Source organism: Pristis pectinata, chromosome 8 (genome assembly GCF_009764475.1).
Source record: "Pristis pectinata isolate sPriPec2 chromosome 8, sPriPec2.1.pri, whole genome shotgun sequence".
NCBI classification, from domain to species: Eukaryota; Metazoa; Chordata; class Chondrichthyes; order Rhinopristiformes; family Pristidae; genus Pristis; species Pristis pectinata.
The window spans coordinates 2209275-2231255 of record NC_067412.1 but is presented as its reverse complement, the minus strand read 5'-3'; the positions used below and the strand labels follow the sequence as shown (position 1 = coordinate 2231255).

Genomic DNA, 21981 nt, shown 5'->3' with positions numbered 1-21981 from the left:
TTTCATCATTTTAAACTCCTCTGATGAGTCACCCCTCAGCATTTCATTCCCAAGAGAAAAGTGGTATAAGACATAAGAAATAGGAGCAGGAGGGAGGCCATCTGACCTGTCGAGCCTGCTCCGCCATTTAATAAGATCATGGCTGATCTGGTCATGGACTCAGATCCACCTACCTGCCTTTTCCCCATAACCCTTAATTCCCCTCCTATGCAAAAATCTATCTGTGTCTTAAAACATATCTAATGAGGCAGCCTCTAATGCTTTCTTGGGCAGAGAATTCCACAGATTCACTACTCTCTGGGAAAAGCAGTTTCTCCTCATCTCTGTCCTAAATCTACTCCCTGAATCTTGAGGCTATGTCCCCTAGTTCTAGTCTCACCTACCAGTGGAAACCAATTTTCCTGCCTCTATCTTATCGATCCCTTTCATAATTTTATATGTTTCTATAAGATCACCTCCCATTCTTCTGAATTCCAGCGAGTATGGTCCAGGCGACTCAATCTCCTCCTCATAGGCTAACCCCCTCATCTCCAAAATCAACCTGGTGAACCTCCTCTGCACTGCCTCCAAAGCCAGTACATCTTTAATCAAGCAAGGAGACCAGAACTGCACGCAGTACCTCCAGGTGCAGTCTCACCAGTACCCTGTACAGTTGCAGCATAACCTCCCTGCTCTTAAATTCAATCCCTCCAGCAATGAAGACCAACGTTCCATTTGCCTTCTTGATAACCTGTTGCACCTGCAAACCAACCTTTGCGATTCATGCACAAGCCCTCCCAAGTCCCTCTGCATCACAGCATGCTGCAATCTTTCACCATTTAAATAATAAACTGATGTTCTATTTTTCCTTCCAAAGGTGGATGATCTCACGTTTACCAACATTGTACTCCATCTGCTAGACCATTGCCCACTCACTTCACATATCTATATATCTCTCTGCAGACTCTCCGCATCCTCTGCACAATTTGCTTTTCCGCACAATTTAGTGTCATCAGCAAACTTAGATACGCTGCACTTGGTCCTCTCTTCCAAATCGTTAATTTATATTGTGAACAGTTGTGGCCCAGCACCGACCCCTGTGGCACCCTGCTCACCACTGATTGCAACCAGAGCAACACCCATTTATCCCAACTCTCTGCCTTCTATTGGTTAACCAATCCTCTATCCATGCTAATACATCACCCCCAACTCCGGATCTTATGGATAAGTTTTTTATGCGGCACCTTATCAAACGTCATGGTCGGTTCATCCCTTCCTGATATGTAAACCTTTCTTTTCTGATATCATCCTTATTAATCTTCTCTGAATTCCTGCAGTGTTTCTATATTCATTTATATTATTGTGAATGGAATTTACTTAAGTTGGTCTCACCAAATTGTGATTTCATTGTTCTACTTTCAATTCATCCCACTGGGAATAACCTTGGTGATTTGCTTTTTAATGTGGTCTTGCCAACCTGTGAGACAACTTTAATGATTGGTAAATTTACACATCAAGACCTATTGTTTTTCCATTTTCCATTTTGCTTAAATGGAAGGATCCAATACCCCCCTACTACTTTTCAATGGTTCTCTCAAACTATATCATGTTTAAACTTGGAAAAAATTAGGATGGCACTGTTGATCCTTCGCTTAAATTTGAAGATATTTGGAGTCCATTTATTCAATATTTTCATATGATGTAGATCCCCTTTTCAATAACTTTCCAACTTAGAGGAACGGAGTTGACAACATAATATTGCTCTGTTTTCTACTGAGAAATTTTAGCCCAGTTTTTTTTTCTTTTTTTTGAAATTTTTTTGTTTAGTTTAGTTTATGTTGTTTACAATTTTTCTTATTGATTTGGTTTTTTTCTTTAATTTATATAATAAATCTTTTTCTTTCCTTTCTTTTATATTATATTCATTTACTAAGAGATCGTTGGATCTACAGATTTTTTTATATTTTATTGTTCTTTATGACTATCTATGCTATGATTGTTCTCCTGATCTCTCTGTATTACATGTATAAATACTGATGCTGTATATCAATCTGTATTAATTTGAAAACTAATGAAAAGATTGAAAAGAAAGAAAGACCTATTTGTTCCTCTACACAAGCTACACTTACACCTTCCAAGTAATAAGCCGCCTCCCTATTTTTCCCACTATCATGTAGTTCCTCACGTTTGTGTCCAGAGAGGTTGCTATCCGGAACTCACTGCCAGGGGAGGTGGTGGAATTGGATACAATGATACAAGAGACATTTAGACAAGTACTTAAATAGGCAAGGTGCAGGACACAGTCCTAACGCAGGCAAGTTGGGTTCATGTAGATGGGCAAAAGGGTCACCATGGACAGGGTGGGCCAAAGGGCCTGTTCCTGCACCTGCATTTCTGCAAGTGTTTCTGACTGTTCACTTGGCTTTGGAACACCTAGACGACAGCAATACATATGTCAGGCTGCTGTTTATTGATTACAGCTCAGCATTCAACACCATCATTCCCTCAGTACTAATCAACAAGCTTCAAAACCTGGGCCTCTGTACCTCCCTCTGCAACTGGCTTCTTGACTTCCTTACTGGGAAACCACGGTCAGTGCAGGTTGGTAATAACATCTCCTCCTCACTGACAATCAACACAGGTTCACCTGAAGGATGCGTGCTTAGCCCACTGTTCTGCTCTCTCTACACTCATGACTGTGTGACTAGGCACAGCTCAAAACACCATCTATAAATTCACTGATGACACCACTGTTGTTGGCAGAATCTCAGATGGTGACAAGGAGGCGTACAGGAGTGAGACAGATCGACTGGTTGAGTGGCGTCACAACAACAACCTCGCACTCAACTTCAGGAAGGGGAAGTCGGGAGACACACACACCAGTCCTCATTGAGGGGTCAGCGGTGGAAAGGGTGAGCAGCTTCAAGTTCCTGGGTGTCAACATCTCAGAGGATCTATCCTTGGCTCAACACATTGATGCAATCACGAAGAAGGCACACCAGTAGCTCTACTTCGTTAGGAGTTTGAGGAGATTTGGTACGTAACCAAAGACTCTTGCAAATTTCTACAGATATACGTGGAGAACATTCTGACTGGTTGCATCACTGCTTGGTATGGAGGCTCCAATGTGCAGGATCAAAGAGGTTGCAGAGGGTCGTAGACTCAGCCAGCTCCATCACGGGCACAACACTCCCCACCATTGAGAACATCTTTAAGAGGCGGTGCCTCAAAAGGCGGCATCCATCACTAAGGACCCTCACATCGGGGAGGAGGTACAGGAGCCTGAAGACCCACACTCAACGATTCAGGAACAGCTTCTTCCCTCCACCATCAGATCTCTGAACGGTCCCTGAACTATTAACACTACCTTGTTATTCCTCTTTTTCACTACTTTTTTTAGTAACATAGAAATTTTTCTGTCTTGCACTGTACTGCTGCTGCAAAACAACAAATTTCACAACATACGTTAGTGATAATAAACCTGATTCTGAGCAATTATTTTTCCATTCTACAAATTATTAATGCCTTCCTGTGATTTGAAGTTATTCGCCTCAGCATTGACAAGATGGGATGCAAATTGTGAACAGTGCTGGTTCCAGTACTGATCCTCGTGGAACACCACTGCCCACATTCATTCACTGTGAACAGCGACAGTTTACTTCTCCCACCCTGAAGCTAGCTATAATCCATTCTGTTGATTGACCCTTGACTTTGCTTTCTCTGACCTTATTCATCCATCTATTATGGGTGTTTATTGAAAATACTTTTGAAAATCTATTTTTTCTGAATCTGCCAACTGTATAGAACATTGAGGATTAAATATCTACACTTCCAACCTTATGAGGAAGGAATTAGTTGAACCCAGGACTCATGGAATTGGATACAAAATTGGCTTGGAGGCAGAGGGTGGTAGTGGAGGGGTGGTTTTCAGGCTGGAGGCCTATGATCAGTAGTGTGCTTGCGGGGATCGGTGCTGGGTCCTCTGTTGTTTGTCATATATATTAACGGTTTGGATGAGGACCGTAGGTGGCGTGGTTAGTAAGCTTGCAGATGACACCAACGTTGGTGGTGTGGTGGACAGTGAAGAAGGTTGTCGAAGGTTACATAAGGATCTAGATCAATTGGGAAAGGAAATATCTGATGGAATTTAACTCAGACAAGTGTGAAGTGATACATTTTGGGAAGTTAAACCAGGGCAGGACTTACACAGTGAATGGCAGGGCCCTGAGGAGCGTTGTAGAAGGGAGAGACCTTGGGGTTCAAGTACATAGTTCCCTGAAGTGGTGACACAGATAGACAGGGTGGTGAAGAAGACCTATGCATGTTTGGCTTTATCGGTTGAGGTACTGAGTATAAGAGTTGTGACGTGACTTTACAGTTGTACAAAGTGTTGGTCAGGCCGCACCTGGAGTATTGTGCGCAGTTCTGGTCCCCACACTATAAGGAGGATGTTATTAAGCTAGAGAGCGTGCAGAAAAAAATAATCAGGATGTTGCCTGGATTGGAGGGCTTGAGTTATAATAAGACAATGGATAGGCGGGACGGTTTTCCTCGAGTGGAGGCTGAGAGGTGACATGATCAAAGTATATAAAATTATGAAGGGCACTGATAGGTAGCCCGTGTCTGTTCCCATGGTAGGGGTGTATAAAACTAGGGGGCATGGGTTGAGGTGAGAGGGAGGAGGTTAAAGGGATCTGAGGGGTAAATCTTTCACAGAGTAGTTGTACCTGGAATGAGCTTCCAGAGGAGGGGGTGGAGCCAGGAACAGTAACAACATTTAAGAGGCATCAGGACAGGTACTTGAATGAGCAGGGCATAGAGGGATATAGAATTAATGCAGGCAAGTGGGATTAGTGTAGATAGGCAGGATGGCTGGTATAAACACAGTGGGCTGAGGGGCCTGTTTTTACGCTGTCCTGGGGATGGAATAACTGCCCTCTAACAATAGTGCAACTACCCTCCTTTGGACAAGATCTATCCTCTTGCTATCACCCACCTGTGTTTATTTAGCTTCTCCTCGTGAACATACACCCCTGTTCACCTCAACCACTTCAGTGGCCTAAGTTCCACATTCTCAGCACTTCCTAACCAGGTCCATCCCAACTTCCTGGTCGTCTTTATGACATTCTTATATTTCTACCCCGAGCCATGAACTCCCCCATATCTCTTTTGTACACCCTATCATAGCGCAATACAGCACGGATACAGGTCCTTCAGCTCAACCAGTCCATGCTGACCACGATGCCCATCCAGCTGGTCCTAATTTCCTGCGTTTGGCCCATATCCCTCCAAGCCCTGCCCCTCCATGTACCTATCTGAGTGCTTCTTAAATAATACTATTGTACCTGATACTAAGAACCAAGTAAAGATGTGGTGCAAGATGTTACTGATGACAATCGGTGAGAAGACCCTGTCAGCCCCTCTCCCGGTCCAAGCTGAGAACCAGTAAATTTGATGTTGGTACGGGACCTCAGAATTAACTGTGTGCCCATTTGGGTTCCGAGGATTGTTTTTGTTTTTTATTTTTAACTTGTTTAAAGAATCTCACCCACTTCCTCAGGCAGCTCATTCCATATACTCACCACCCTCTGCGTGAAAAAGTTGCCCCTCAGGTCCCTTTTAAATCTTTCCCCTCTCACCCTAAACCTATGCCCCCTAGTTTTTGGACTCCAATACCCTGGGGAAAAGTTTGTTACCGTCCACATTATCTACGCCTGTCATAATTTTAAATACTTCTATAAAATCACCCCTCATTCTCCTATGTTCCAGGGAATAAAGACCCAGCCTGGCCAACCTCTCCCTATAACTCAGGCCCTCTAGTCCCGGCAAACCCTCGTAAATCTTTTCTGCACTCTTTCCAGTTTAACCACATAGGTGACCAAAACTGTACCCACTGCTCCAAGTGTGGCCTCACCAATGACCTGTACAACTTCAACATAATGTCCCAACTCCTGTACCCAATGCCCTGACCAACGTTAGGCCATCAGGCTAAACGCCTTTTTCATCAACCTGTCTACCTGTGACACTGCCTTCAGCAAACTCTGTACTTGTACTCCTCAATCCTTCTGTTCCATTACACTCCCTAGTGCCCGACCACTGGTCCTACGCTGGTTTGACTTTCCAAGATGCAGCATCTCACACTTACCTTTTGCTCAGCTTTTCCTAAGAATCTACCTGTGTGGATTTTGTCTGGCAATGCATATATGAACCCTCTTGTTTTACCCCATTAAAGATGCTGGTTGGAGGGGTGACGATAATAAGGTTTTCAGAAAGTCCTGATGAAGGGTCTCAGCCTGAAACATCGACTGTTTATTCCCTCCCACGGATGCTGCCTGACCTGCTGAGTTCCTCCAGCACTTTTGTGTATTCCTCCAGATTCCAGCATCTGCAGAATTTCCTGCATCTCCATTTTCCTGCTCCACTGCAAAGTCTCTTCCAGGGATGCCTACCCGAAGGAGCTTTCCTCCTCTCTTCGACAGGAGTTCTGTGAGGACCCTCTCTCACTGCTCCCCTTCTGTGATCTCGGCTGCTCTCTAGCTCTTTGACCATATACTCATCTTCTCCCTCTCCTCCACCTTCCCCCTCTCACCTGAACTCACCTCTCTCCTGCCTGCGTGTGCTCCTCCCCCTCCCCCCCCACCTTCTTATTCTGGCTCCTGCCTCTTCCTTTCCAGTCCTGATGAAGGGTCTCGGCCCGAAACGTTGACTGTTTATTTCCCTCCACGGATGCTGCCTGACCTGCTGAGTTCCTCCAGCACTTTTGTGTGTTGCTGCATATTCCAGCTTATGCTGAATTTCTTGTGTACCTGTGTTTCAGAAACTTAGGTTTCTAAGTACAGGCTCACAGCTTATAAGTACTGACCAAATGACACCTGGCAGGTATCAGAAAAATCTGCGCTGTGCTGCAGGACTCTGCCTCATCCAGCCTCTCCTCAGCTGCTGAGGTGATCAATCTGGTTTGAGCAGGAGCTGTCTGAGCCAGCGCTGCCTTGCAGCTCCCAATCAGCAGTCCAGGCTGTGCAAAGCATTCAGAAGTGAAGGACATTCAGGGCACGCAGTGAATGGAGTCCATCACTGCCTCAGCCTCTGCACTCTCACCTCATAGTCAGAACCTTATGGGCTCAGGTCCCACTGCAGGGACTTGGGCACAAAATCCAGGCTGACGTCCTGAGTATAGTGAACCGTGAGGGCCGCACTGTGGGAGGGGCGGTACTGAGGGAGATCAGTGCTGTGGAGGGGTGGTACCAGGGGAGCTCCATACTTTCAGAAGGAGTGGCTCACTGTGGACGGGGAAAGCTAAGAAAGTGAGGTACTGTTCAATGGGCAGTATTGAGGGAATCCTGAACTGGGCTGCTGACATTCAGATTAAACTGTCTGTCCTCTCAGACTGATATATTTAAAAAAATACGGGGCATTGCTTGAAAGCATCAGGAGAGTTTTCTGCACATAATGGACAATGTTTACCTTCAACTTATATCCCAAAGCCAATGAACTGAACACTGCCCCTACTTAACAATGAAGTAAAACTCAGCCTCAATGACTACTTGCACTTCACTGGCTGTAAAGTGTTTTGGGAAGGCTAACTTTTCCTTCCCAGTTCAGGAGTCCCTGTGTTCCTTCCTCCTCCTTTCCTTACTGCACCCACCCACGTGTGAGGCAGCACCCAGGAACCAAGTGATACAGAAAGGGCTGCTTCACCCCCACACTGGACACCGGCCTTTCCTTCATTGCCATAGCGCACTGCTCCCTCCATCGGACCCACGGAGAACTGCAGGAAGGAAAAACACTTTCATCTGCTCACAGTCACTGATACAGAGTCTCTAACTGGAGGATTTATAACTTGACCATGAGTCAGGTCAAACTTCCAGCTGCTTTTACATGCGTTGGACTATACCTACTGCATTAAATGTACACTTTCTTCCCACTGACAAAGTCCTACTGAGTACTTTCCATGACAACTCACTGATTTTTTTGGCCACGCACTCTAGCCCTGGCCATCCATAACAGAAATTCACCCAAGATCAGTTAATGCAATATCTCCAGGAATAATGGGCTGGGTCAAATGCTTATAGTAAAAGGTCTTACATCTCTATACAGTAAACCTCTGATAACCTGGCACACTCTGGGCTTTAGGAGAGTCAGAAACAAGAGGACAAAACAAGGTGCCGGTCATTTAAAGCTGAGAGTGTAGAAATTTCTTCTCTCCGAGGGTGGACAATCTCTGAAATTCTCTGCAGGCCAGATCATTAGGAATACTTAAGTTGGAGACAAGTAAATATTTGAAGGATTGGGGGTACTGGCACAGAAGAGGAGTTGAAGCCATCATGGATCAGCCGTGATCGCATCGAATGGAGGGGCGGGCTTGAGGGGCCGAGTGGCCTACTCCTGCTCCTATCTTCTTGTGCCTGCTGGTGCTGGACTGGCAGATTTGTCAGACTTCTGGTTGTTATTTCTATTAATACCCAACACCACTTATAATTCACTTTTTAAAAAACCTGTGCACAGTATTACAACAATTTTTCCAGGGAGTCACGTTTAAGGAAGGTCATACTGAAGTGGGAAACCAGGCCTCGAAGAGTTTGAGAGCGAGGGCGGCAAACATCACCTGGTGAGCCAGATGCCAAACCATCAGAGTTTCTGAATAATCGGATTGTCAGAATTTATTACCCCACCCATCCACATCAGAATCAGAATTATTATCACTGACATATGACTTGAAATGTGTTGTTTTGCAGCAGCCAAGACATAAAAATCTATAAATTACAAAATAAATAAAGTGCAAAAAGGAATAACGAGGTAGTGTTCATGGGTTCACAGAACGTTCAGAATCTGATGGCGGAGGGGAAGAAGCTGTTCCTGAATTGTTGAGTGTGGGTCTTCAGGCTCCTGTACCTCCTCCCCAATGGTAGTAACGAGAAGAGGGCATGTCCCAGATGGTAAGGGTCCTCAGTGATGGATGCCACCTTCTTGAGGCACCACCTCTTGAAGATGGTGGGGAGGGTTGTGCCCGTGATGGAGCTGGCTGAGTCTACAACCCTCTGCAGCCTCTTGTGATCCTGTGCATTGGAGCCTCCATACCGGTGGTGATGCAACCAGTCACAATGCTCTCCACTGTACATCCGTAGAAATTTGTAAGAGTCTTTGGTGACATACCAAATCTCCTCAAACTCATAACGAAGCAGAGCTGCTGACATGCCTTCAATGAGGACTGGTGTGTGTTCATGTCAGGCAGGATCCAGGAACCAAGTGATACAGTAGGGGTTCCTTCACCCCCACACTGGACACCGGCTTTTCCTCCATTGCCATAGCGCACTGCTCCCTCCATTGGATCCATGGAGAACTGCAGGGAGGAAAAGTACTTTCAGCTGCTCAGAGCCACTGCTACAGAGTCTCTAAGTGGTGGATTTATATTTTGATCATGAATCAGTCAGGTCATCTCGCTGCCTTTGTGTGTCAGACCATACACAGTGTAGCCTGCCTTTTGAATTGCTGTCACTGTTGTAGCAGCCAATAGTGCAGAGCAAGCTCAGAGAGTCAGAGCAATACAGCACGGATACAGGCCCTTTGGCCCAACCAGTCCGTGCCGACCACAGTGTCCACCCAGCTAACTACAATTTCCTGTGTTTGGCCCATATCGCCCTTAACCCCGTCCCTCCATGTACCTATCCAAGTGCTTCTTAAATGACACTATTGTACCTGCCTCAACCACTTCTGGCAGCTCGTTCCATGTGCTCACCACCCTGTGTGGAAAATGTTGCCCTTCAGGTCCCTTTTAAATTTTCCCCTCTCACCCTAAACCTATGCTCCCTAGTTTTAGACTCCCTACCCTGGGAAAAGACAGTTAGTTCACCTTATCTATGCCTCTCATAATTTTAAACCATTTCTATAAGGACACCACTCATTCTCCTACGTTCCAAGGAATAAAGACCCAGCTTGGCCAACCTCTCCCTATAACTCAGGCCCTCCAGTCCTGGCAACATCCTCAAAGCTCCCACAAAGAGAACTGCAATCACGAACAGAAAAATCTGTTCTAGTGACATTGGCTGCGGGGTAAATGTGCCTCAGAATACCAAGTCAGTTCCCCAGTCTTTAAATTACACCATGGGATTTCCTGAGCCAACAGAGAACAGACAGGACTCTGTTGTGGGGTAGTTATGTTACTGGCCTACTAATACAGAGGATGAACTAAAATACCTTCACTGCAGTTTAAATATTTAAATTGCTTGGAAAACTAGAAATAAGGCTTAAAAATCATTTATTTAAAAAATACAACTGGTCTGCTGATAATTTTTATAGAAGAAAAAACTGCTTTCTTTACCCTCTGATCTGCATGCACCTCCAGTCCCACACCAACGTGACTGACTCTTACCTGCCATGTCAAGTGACTGAGAATCTGGTCAACTGCAAGGTGACGGTTCAGGGAGCAATGCCGTGTTCTTGGGACCACAGAGGGACGGCACTGCGGAGTGGGCTGACCTTCTGTTTGGTGCAGGCATCTGTCCCCCTCCCACTGGAGGCTTAAGAATGAACAACACCCACAAGAACTGTAAAATACAAAGTCAGACAGCACAGAAAGAGGCCCTTCAGCCCAACTCATCTATGCTGACCAAGTTGCATTCCTGAGCTAGGTTCATTTGCCTGCATTTGGCCCATATCCTTCTAAACCTTTCCTATCCACGTACTTGTCCAAATGTCTTTTAAACATTGTAATTGTACCACCGCTACCACTTTCTCTGGCAGCTCGTTCCATATACCCCACCACCCTCTATGTGGGAAAACTTGCCTCTCAGGTCCTCTTTAAATCTTTACCCTCTCACCTTAAACCTGTGCCCTCTAATTGGTGGATTTGTGCCCTCTCAGCCTCCTTCACTCCAGGGCAAACAGTCCCAGCCTACCCTTATAACTCAAGCCCTCCAGTCCCAGCAACATCCTTGTGAATCCTTTTCTGCACCCTCTCTGGCTTAATCACATCCTATAGTATGGCAACCAGAACTGCCCACAATATCCTAGGTGTGCTTACATCCTTCCTTCCCGAGGTGCTCGGTCTTCCTGCACACTGCCAGGCTACATTGCATTCATGTTCTGACTCACCAGTGTCTGAGGTGCTAACTTCCTTATACCACCCAACACCCTTGGTGATCTCACTGTGTGCATTTGCTAGTTAACTCCCTGATTCTTATTTCATTCAACGATTTGCCATTGCCAGCAACTGCACAAGTACTTGAGTAACTCAGTCACTCTCCAGTCTAGGTTCATTTGACTAGCCCTTTCCAACATCAGCAAGTTCACTCCTAACATAGGAACTGCAGTGTCTTGGGAAATTGGTCATAGAGACTGGGAAAGGCTGGGCTTCCCTGGGGCCGAGGGTGAGGGAGTGCCCCGATAGAGGTATGTAAAATTATGAGGGGGATACACAAGGTAGATAGTTAAAAAAAAACTTTTTTCACTTTTAAGGTGAGAGGTAGGAGGTTTAGGGGGCATCTGAGAGGGAATTTTTTTGCCAGCCAGCGGGTGATCAGAATCTGGAACGCACTGCCTGAGGGGCGGTGGAGGCAGAAACTCTCACAATTAAGAAGCATCTAGATATGCATTTGAATCCTCCCACATCCCACAGACGTGCAGGTTGGGAGGCTGCAGGATCACTGTGAATCGCCCTAGTGTGTAGGTGAGTGGTAGAAGCAGGGGGAGTTGGGGTAGTTGGAGAATATGGGAGAATTAAAATGGGATTAATGTCAGATGAGTGTGAATGGGTGGGTGGAAGGGCCATGGTTCTGTGCTGAATGTCTCTATGAACCATGTCATGCTCCCTTCTTACTGCTACTGTCAGGCAGGAGGTACAGAAGCCTGAAGTCCCACACCACCAGGTTCAGGAACAGCTACATTCCTACAACCATCAGGTTCTCGAACTAACCTGCACAACCCTAACCCTACCTCAGCAATGAAACAGCTCTTGCATTACAATGAACTTGTGTCCTTTTTTTTAAATCTCTCTCTTCACTGTCTGGTATATGTTGTGTATTGTCTGAACCTACATACAGTATCTGTGATGCTGCTGCAAGTAAGTTTTTCATCATACCTGTACCTCACCGTACTTGTGCACATGACAATAAAATCAACTCAAAATGCAAATCAATCATTTCTTTCAGAAACTAATGTTTTGGAACTGAGTAAATGAGTACAGGCAAACCCTATGTTGGGTGGGGGGGGGGGGGGGGGGGCTTGTGTTCCTAGAAAAGTTTGTATCTGTATCATGATATTCTGCAACATATTTTTCTATGCCCATCTATACCCCCCCCCCAAGCCTCTGCATATTCCTCACATCCTGAATGAGCACCAGCTTTGTATCTTTGCATACCTTTCTCCCACTGATTCCCATTTCTCCATGTTCTGAACTAAATCTAATCAATGTATGCATGATAGTGAGTTGTAACCTGCAATGAATTGACATCAGTAACCTCCCACAACAGGTTCCCACAGCAGGCATGGTAGTGTAGCGGTTAGCGTAATGCTTTACATCGCCAGCGACCCGGGTTCAAATCCAGCCACTGTCTGTAAGGAGTTTGTATGTTCTCCGTGTCTGCGTGGGCTTCTCTGGGTGCTCTGGTTCCCTCCCACATTCCAAAGACGTACGGGTTAGGAAGTTGTGGGCATGCTATGTTGGCGCCGGAAGCATGGTGACACTTGCGGGCTGCCCTCCAGAACACTACACAAAATGATGTATTTCACTGTGTTTCAATGTACGTGTGACTAATAAAGATATCTTATCTTAGCCATGGGTTCTCTGGTTCACCTGCCTTGTGAAGAAATCACACTGCGCCTGCCAGGATGATGCCCAAGTTCTCAATGGGTGGTGGAGTCTGAGTAATTCCCTGGGGTGGATGGAGAAATAAGACCCTATATACATCTTATACCAGCTTCCCATTCTCAAGAGCGGCAGTATTTATATCTTATCCATGTCATTGAACATCATCAGGTAACATGACAGAACTGCCAGACCACTGGATACAAGTCTTAGTCCTAGTCACCTACTCAACAGTGAAGGGAGTGAGCAACAACACAATGGTAAAGAGCGTCACCCGTGGTCCAGTGTCCACTGGCAAAGTCTGAACACCTTATGATAAGGGAAATCTACTGGGTAGTCCACTGGAATTTCTTGAAGAGGGATCCACTGTACAGCATCTCAATAGCACACCTCCACCACTGCTGGATAGCCCTCTGCAGGAAACAATGGAATACCCATTCAATAAACCTCTTGCCACCAGTCTCTCCCCACCAACCCAAACAAGGATTGCCTCCTCCTACGAGGGTGAAGTATAATTTGATCAGCTTTTTCACGGCATTAAACGTTGGTCTCACAGGAGGAGCTGGACAGCTTCTATCAATTCTCAGGCACTTTTTAATGGCATAGACACATTTTTGTTTACACACACTTTATTGCACAAATTCAACAATGGCGATAACATCTTTCCTCTTTGAGCAGGTGACATTTTATACGTGAGCACATTTGAAATGGAGATAGTTTCAGACATCTGCCCCTTTTTCACTTGGCCCAGGGTACTTGACGGCCAGGCGAGTTGATGGGGTTTCTCACAATCCTCATTCATGGCAACAACACAGAAATCTGACAATCTCCTGAAGCTGTGAGTGGTCCATGCTGCCTTCACCTGGGTCTGTACAACTCCTCAATGTGCCTGCAGCTGGTACAGTCACCTGCAAACAGAGCGTTACACAATGCACAACTGCCCACAGATTCACAGAACCAAGGTCTCATAAATGGAGTCCCATCCATGCTACCCACAGTGTCACAACAAAAGACATGTTGGATGTGTTCTTGTTTCAGCACTTGTAACTCAGTGACACTTACAGATTGCTACCAGCCTGGATGGAACGGTGTCTGAACAGCACTCCACTGAGATATTATGCAACATATCCATACCAATAATTAAAGCACTAAGAAGCAAGGTTATTCCATCATAGCAAAGGTCTCCCACATACAGACCTGAGTACGTCAACAAGCAAAATAAGGGCAAGAAAACAGAGCTCGTCTGATATATTTATATGGGACAATCACAAATTTCTCATTAACTTTAGGCAATAATTAAATTGTTGAAGATATGGATTAATCACATTCCTTAAGACCAAAAAAAAACAATGCATTGTTGTTGGACTCGTGAGCATCTCCAGTTCTCAGGGATGGCAGGTAATATAATCGCTGATTGGGGCGGTTCCACCTTTCATTTGGGGTACAGGGTGATTAGTGCTGCTGCTCCATTCACCATGTAAGGGGCTTCAGAAATGAAGATCCCTTCCTTGCTGCTTCACACCCAACTGGTGCATGCAACCAGTCTGAGCTTGGTGCACAGAGAGATCAGAACCTTAGAGCAAGGTGGGTTCTGGTTGTACTGGCTGAACAATAACGGAATCATAAAACAGCACTCATCCCCAGTGCTAACAGAACTACAATGTGACAGCACCTTCAAACTAACAAAGATTTCAGTTGCTCTTATACAACTAAACCTTTTCTCACTGGCCTTAAATACATTGGTGCCACACAATACTTAATAAAATATACAGGTCTAATATCACACATGGCATCTACCAAGGGCATTCACCTTGACCATAGACCACTTTCACAACAGTAATGCATCAGAATGGATTACAAACACAAAGTCAAACACGAGGTTACAGTTCGCTAGAGATATTTACAATGGCTTGATTGTGAAACTGTTGCCCCCATTTTCCCCTTTTGCAGGAACAGCCCCACTGCTGGCATTCTGCTGCCAGATGGATGGCTGGGACACAGATATGTACAAACATCCCACATTAATGTGCAGTTTCAGCTTCTGTACATTGCCAGGTTCCAATGATATGGTTCACTGATATTAAGAAAAAAATATTGCACTTATCCAAAATAATACCATTCCTGTGGAAGGCAGCAATTGCACTGTCCCAGAGTCCTGAAATTGTGTGGCTCAACTGTGATCTTGGAATGATTTTATGATTATTCCCGAGCAAAAGAAAAATACTCTAATTCAGGGTGCGCTCTACAAGACTTGCTTCCAAAGATGAAGCCAAAACTCTGTAAATGTACTATAGTCCAAATTGAAACAATTCACCCACAAACACTGGTAACAAGAGCCCTTCAAACAGGAAAGCTTGGTTCAGTGACCAAAACAGCAGCTTCTGTCACATTGACCCCAAGCTTTAAGTGGCCTTGTGCAGCAATGGTTGTTTTGAGGGCTGTTTCTTCCATATCTAAATTAGATAAGTGTAGCACCTGTCCAGTGGTTTAGTCTACAATAAGTTCATGTACTGAAGTACAAGCTCACCATTTTAATGTCTCCATTTGTCATTGGTTTTATGACCATACGGCATTCAGCGTCCAGTTAAAGTTTGTCATTGTTTACTTTAATGCTCTACTTTGGATCTTGACAACTTAGGTTTGTGTTTTTTAAATTCTATTCCTACACAAGCAGTCCTGAAAGGTTGAATTTAAAGATGAGCAATCTTTTGCCAGGAATTATGGTGCCCTGTGGGTGTCAGGTAGCAGTCTGATGCCCAAACTGCTAATATCCCTGAAGCACCTCAAGGAAAAATGACCAAGAGAGATGGAAATAGTGGCTCTGAAGTCATGCTCTGTGTAATTGTGTGAGCATGACTGGGGAACCTTTATCTATCCAATGTTCAATTAGAATATTTACTCTATTTATTGTAAGTGGGATAACCCTTCCATTAAAATAGTGGATGTGACCATTTTCCACATGCACAATTTTTAGTAATGGCCAGTAGTTTTGAGATTAAGGTGTTAAAGTGACATTTCAATTCTTTTATCATAGTTGGTGGGAGTATTGGAATTCTTCAACTGCTAACAGAAAAAAAATTTACACACATAAACACCTCTCTGAAATGGGGCACCTTCAAAAAAAAGTTAAACCTACAACCATCTCCTTAATGTACATTGGTCAAAAGGTTAACTCTATATTCTGAAGATTTGTGTTGAAGGATTTTTTTAACCTGGTCAAAGGTGAAGTTTACAGTTTACTGCACATGTCTGGGGAGTAGCAAGTTTCTGAACGAATCTCAACCTTCTAGTCATGATATGAGAGGGTAGGTAGACAACATATAGGAGACGTTACATCCACTTTATGTAAACAAACGAGCAGCTGCTTCCAAGAGTCTGGTAATAACACTGAGGATTGCCATTCCAAATTTTAAAAATTATATAGAATACTGTGGAAAAAAAGTTGTTAGTTGTGCACACTTCTGCAATTCCACTGGATATTTAACATTTTTAAAACCATGATATGCAGTGTTAGATTCCCTGAGTCAGTGATGCCAATCATGTCAAAGGTGTCAACTGCTCTGAAGCCAGCATTGATGAAGCAATCCCCAGCATGCTAGCAATAGCTGTTAAAATTGGGCTTTAAAGTGGAAAAGCAAATTCAATTGGGCTGTGCCCTCTCTGCTGATATATAAGAGTAGCTGCTCCTTGAGACAGAATCTCCACATCTATCTGGTTAGCTGAGGGCATTAATTGATGTAGAGGATGAATGGGTTTAACCTGCAGCATGCAAATACGTCTGGCAAACTTCTGGCCTCATTAAAGAGACTACACCTAAACTAAAATAGTGCACTTAAGAAGAATTGTTCTGCCAACTGCATTTAGCTTGAAAAGTGCAATTTAAAACAATACTGAAACGATATACAAAAAGCTGTGCATAGTTTTGGCCAAATTAGATTAACAAACAAACTCTTCTTTAAATGAACCTGTTTTGTCCGGCAGTCAGCTCTCCACAAGCAGTGTCATTGTTCCAACCTCATTGTGACCCAGGAGACACATGAGACTGCAGACGCTGGAATCTGGAGCAACAAAATCTGCTAGAAGAACTCTGCAGGTTGAGCAGCATCTGTAGGAGGAAAGGAAGTCCTGATGCAGGGTTTCGACCCGAAACGTCAATAATTCCTCTCCTCCCACAGATGCTGCTTGATCTGCTGAGTTCTTCCAGCAGATTGTTGCTCATTGTGACCCAGACTGCACTTAAACAGTCTCCCACATCATCAGTGCACAGCATGTGTTATAATCTGATAATGTGCACATAGGAATGTAATTCCCCATTGGAACTTAATAAACAAATATTTAAATAACAAGTGTTAGAAAGACAGTAGGGATTAGAAATTTGTCCTAAGCACAGGAGTAGTTTTGCTCACTAAACTGTACATCTGAAATTCAGTTCCACTGAAGTCAAAAGTCGTTGAGTACAATGAGCATATGCGCTCACATCAGGTGCATATGACTGAGGACAAACTTCTGGCCTGTTCTCATACCACAGGTGAAACATAGAGTTAATTCATAGAACGGTGTATAACATCCTTACAGAGTGACCAATTCTCGATCCACAAGGTTGAAACCTTTGCTACAGATAGGTTCATGATAAGTGGAATTGGTATTAAATCAAAAACATACAGATGGTATTATCATAGATGAAATAAAAACAAAGCACTGAGATAGTCAGCAATCAAACAGCATCTATGGAAAGATCAATAACCTTTCATCATTAACTGTTTCTGTCTCCTCAGAAAGCTGGCTGAGATCTCCAACACTTTGTTTTTAATTTAGATTTCCAGCATCTGCAGTTTTTTTTTCTTTTTGAGTACTATCATAGCAGATCTGGGTTCTACCTCCTCACCGAAGACTTTCATTCCCCTACTTCTGACTCAATGGAGTCTGAGGTAAAAATAATACTGCACTAGCAGAAACATCTGAGCAGGAATCCAGCTCAATAGGCAGACCCTGCACAAATAAAAGGATGATATGATTGAAGAGATTCCTTGAGACAGGATACAACCCAAAGATGTCTTCAATTGGACACGTTGTCCTGGAAGCCCCACACTTCCAGCGTACTGATCTGGAAAGTTTCTGAGCACAGAGGAAGGTTGTCAAAGGTACTGGAGTGTCCAGTTGTGCCGTGGTTCAGGTTCCCATCGATGTACAATGCAGGGCGGCCACCACCACCTGGTGGAGAGGCAACAGCAACACCTTAGTTCTTATTGACAAGCTTATCAAGTTAGCCAACTTCGAGCCAAGCTGTTTTTGGTTTGTAATGGTGTGGGGAGGAGGAGGAGGAAAAATTACCAGTTCATACAAATCAAGAATTATCCCCTCTGCTAGGGTATTCAATGTGCTGAAGAAACTTTGCATTAACAAAATCAATGGAATCAGGGAGCAGACACAGATTTAATCCTTCCCTCAACTGACTACTTTGCTGGTCGAGTGCCTTGCTATGTGTGGCTGTGTGGCCCAGTGAGAACAAAGTATGAATCAGATATTTAAAGGCTGAATTGAATGGGACTAACAATATTTTACATGGACAAAATGTAGACAGAATTCACATCACCCTGACTTCACTTACCAACTATAATGGAGTCTGCATTTCCAGCCATGAACATAGATGTTGCTTTGGTGGTTAGGTTGAAGTGACGAGTGGCAAGAAAGGGTGATAATCTGTCCGAGGGGTCTTCAGAGGAAGCAAGTAAACCCAGCTCCTCAGGGGGTTCTGCATCCAGAACACCAGACTGCTGTGGTGAGTCTGCAAATGTGTCCGAGGCACCTTTAGCTGCTTCCAGCTCTGGATGTTTAATGATAACCCATTCATATCGCACCATTTCAGGCTGCAGCTAGGAGTAACAAAAATTTAAATGGATATACAAGACATAGAATGACAAAATGATTTTGATTTCAGTAACTTCAAAGGGTCTGTCCCCAGTCCTGCATTATCTTTAATGGATGTCAAGAGTCCCCTAAACAGGCCCTTTGGTCTTTCTGGTCCATGCCAACCAAGATGCTCCATCCAAGCTCGTTCCATTTGCCAGTGTTTGGCCCATAACCTTCTAAACCTTTCCAATCCATGGACTGGTCCAACTGTCTTTTAAAATTTCTTATTATACCTGCCTCAACCACTTCCTCTGGCAGCTCATTCCACATAAAGGATGTCCAGGAGACAAAACAAAAACATTTATTTCTGTAGCATCCTTAATATAGCAAAATATTCTGAGGGATTTCACAGAGGTGTTAGTAACAAAAAAATAGCAAAACTATGAGACTAGATTAATGTACATCTGGATAAGTATAGCTAGCGTAACTTGTCTTTAACAAATCCGTGTTGGCTTTTCTTTATTACTCAATACTTGTCCAAATGATTAGTAACTTTGTCACGGATGTAATAATGATGCAAGTCTGCTGGGCATCTGCCCCAATAGTTCTTGTCTAGTTCCGAGTTAAATTTGCGTGCCTTATTTATTTGGGTAGACAGTTTGAATCTGTATTCCTTGGAGTTTAGAATTGGAATTGGTTTATTATTGTCACTTGTACCAAGGTACAGTGAAGAACTTGTCTTGCATACCGTCCATACAGATCAATTCATTACAACAGTGCATTGAGGCAGTACAAGGGAAAACAATAACAGGATGCAGAATAAAGTGCAACGGCTACAGAGAAAGTGCAGTGCAGGCAGACAATATGTTGCAAGGTCATAATGAGGTAGATTGTGAGGTCAAGAGTCCCTCTTATCGTTCTAGGGGACTGTTCAATGGTCTTATATAACAGCGGGATAGAAGCTGTCCTTGAGCCTGGTGGTACGTGCTTTTAGGCTCTTGTTATCTTCTGCTTGATGGGAGAGGGGAGAAGAGAGAATGTCCAGGGTGGGTGGAGGTCTTTGATTATGCTGGCTGCTTTACTGAGGCAGCAAGAAGTATAGACAAAGTCCATGGAGAAGAGGCTGGTTTCAATGATGTGCTGAGCAGTGTCCACAACTCTGCAGTTTCTTGCGGTCACAGGCAGACCAGTTGCCAAACCAAGCCTAGATCATCACTAGAAATTGATGAGGGTTGACAGGCTCATGACAAGTTTCTTTAGCTTCCTGAAGTAGACGCGCTGGAGAGCTTTCTTGGCCTTGGCGTCTATATGGTTGGACTAGGACAGGCTATTGGTAATGTTCACTCATAGGAACTTGAAACTCTCAACCCTCTCGACCTCAGCACCGTTGATGTAGACAGGAGCTTGTACACCGCACCCCCTTCCTAAAGTCAATGACCAGCTCTTTTATTTTGCTGACATTGAGAGAAAGGTTGTTGTCATGACACCATGTCACTAAGCTATCTTCTTCCTGTACCCCAACTTATCGTTATTTGAGATACGGCCTACTACAGTGGTATCATCTGCAAACTTGCAGATGGAGTTAGATCAGAATCTGGCCACGCCGTCATGAGGGTATAGGGAGTAGAGCAGGGGGCTGAGGACACAGCCTTTTGGGGCACCAGTGCTGAGAATAATCGTGACAGAGGTGTTGCTGCCTATTCTTACTGATTGCGGTCTGTTGGTCAGGAAGCCAAGGAGCTAGTGCAAAGAGAGGTGTTGAGTCCCAGGTCTAGCAGTTTGGAGGTGAGGTTGCTTGGAATTATAGTACTGAAGGTGGAGCCGTAGTCAATAAACAATGAGGAGTGACCTTATTCAAACATACAAGATCCTAAGGGGGCTTGACAGAGTAGATGTTGAGATGTTTTCACTATTGGGAGAGTGATGAACAAGGGACAAAATATCAAATACTAGAGAGCATAACTTTAAGGTGAGAGGGGGAAAGTTTAAAGAAGATTTACGAGCAGGGTTTGTTAAAACTGAGGTTGTAGAAATGCCATCACTCAGAGGGTAGCGAGTCTCTTGAATTCTGTGCCTCAGAGTGGTGGAGGCCCGATCATTGGAAATATTTAAGATGGAGATGGATAACTATTTGAAAGATCGAGGAATTGAGGCTTTATGGGAAACTGGCACAGAAGAGGCCAGCATAGATCAGCCATGATCATATTGAATAATGGGGCAGGCTTGAGAGACTGAGTGGTCTACTCCTGCTCTATCTTCTTGTGTAACACTCCCGTGAAGCCCCCTTGGATATTTTGCTACATTAAAAGGTGCTATATAAATAAGTTTTTGAATTATTGTTTTCCCTTAGCTTTCTCCACTTTTGGTAAGAATACAAATTGTTTTCAGAGGGCAGATTAGTAAAAGATCTGTTCCTTTAGTCAAACTCAGAGAACACAGAACAGTATAGCATGGGAACAGGCCCTTTGGCCCATCATGTCCGTGCTGACCATGATGCCAATTTAAACTAAACCCATCCGTCTGCACAAGGTCCACATCCCTCCGTTCCCTGCCTGTTCATGGGCCTGTCTAAATGCCTCTTAAATATTGCTAATTGTATCTGCTTCCACCCCCTCCCAAGCACATTCCAGGCACCTACCACACTGTAAAAAAAACCTGCTCATAAGTCTCCCCTAAACTTTCTCCCTCTCACCTTAAAGTTATGCTCTCTAGTATTTTAAATTTCCACTCTGGGGAAAGGACTGATTATCTACCATTTCTATGCCTCTCATAACTCGATATACTTCTATCAGGTCACCCCTCAGCCTCTGACGCTCCAGAGAAAATAATCCAAGTTTGTTCAACCTCTCCTTATAGCTAATAATTTCTAAGCCAGGAAACACCCTATTGAACCTCTTCTGCACCCTCTCCAGAGCCTCCACATCCTTCCTGTAACGTGGTGACCAGAACTACACACAATACTCTGAAAATGTGGCCTGACCAAAGTTTTATTCAGCTGTAACATGACGCTTACACTCAACACCCTGAGTATGTTTTACGCCACCTTTACCTCTCTATCTACTTGTGTTGCCACTTTTAGGGAGTTATGGACGTACCCCAAGATCCCCCTATACATCAATGCTCCCAAGGGTCCTGTCATTTACTGTATGCTTTCCTCTTACATTTGACCTTCCAAAATGCAACACCTCACACTTGCCCAGATTAAACTCCATCTGCCATTTCTCTGCCCACATTTCCAACTGGTCTACATCCTGCTGATTCCTTTGATAATCTTCTTCACTATCCACAATTCTGCCAAGTTTTGTGTTGTCTGTAAAACTTATTAACCAGCCCACCTACATATTTGTCCA

At 44.2% G+C, this 21981-nt stretch overlaps 1 protein-coding gene across 5 annotated transcripts in view; it reads right to left on the bottom strand.

The window, feature by feature from the left end:
- Nucleotides 1-13403: 13403 nt before the first annotated feature.
- Nucleotides 13404-21981, bottom strand: part of tbc1d24 (TBC1 domain family, member 24) — a 50161-nt gene continuing 41583 nt past the window's right edge. For 4 of the 5 annotated variants that reach the window (XM_052021173.1, XM_052021175.1, XM_052021176.1 and 1 more), the window contains 2 exons: nucleotides 18390-18654; nucleotides 13404-17992 (listed from right to left, as the gene is read on the bottom strand). In XM_052021173.1, coding sequence (XP_051877133.1) covers nucleotides 17838-17992; nucleotides 18390-18654 — 420 coding nt within the window. In that variant the 3' untranslated portion in view covers nucleotides 13404-17837. The remainder of the gene's footprint in view (nucleotides 17993-18389; nucleotides 18655-21981) is intronic. The other variant, XM_052021177.1, reaches the window with a different exon arrangement.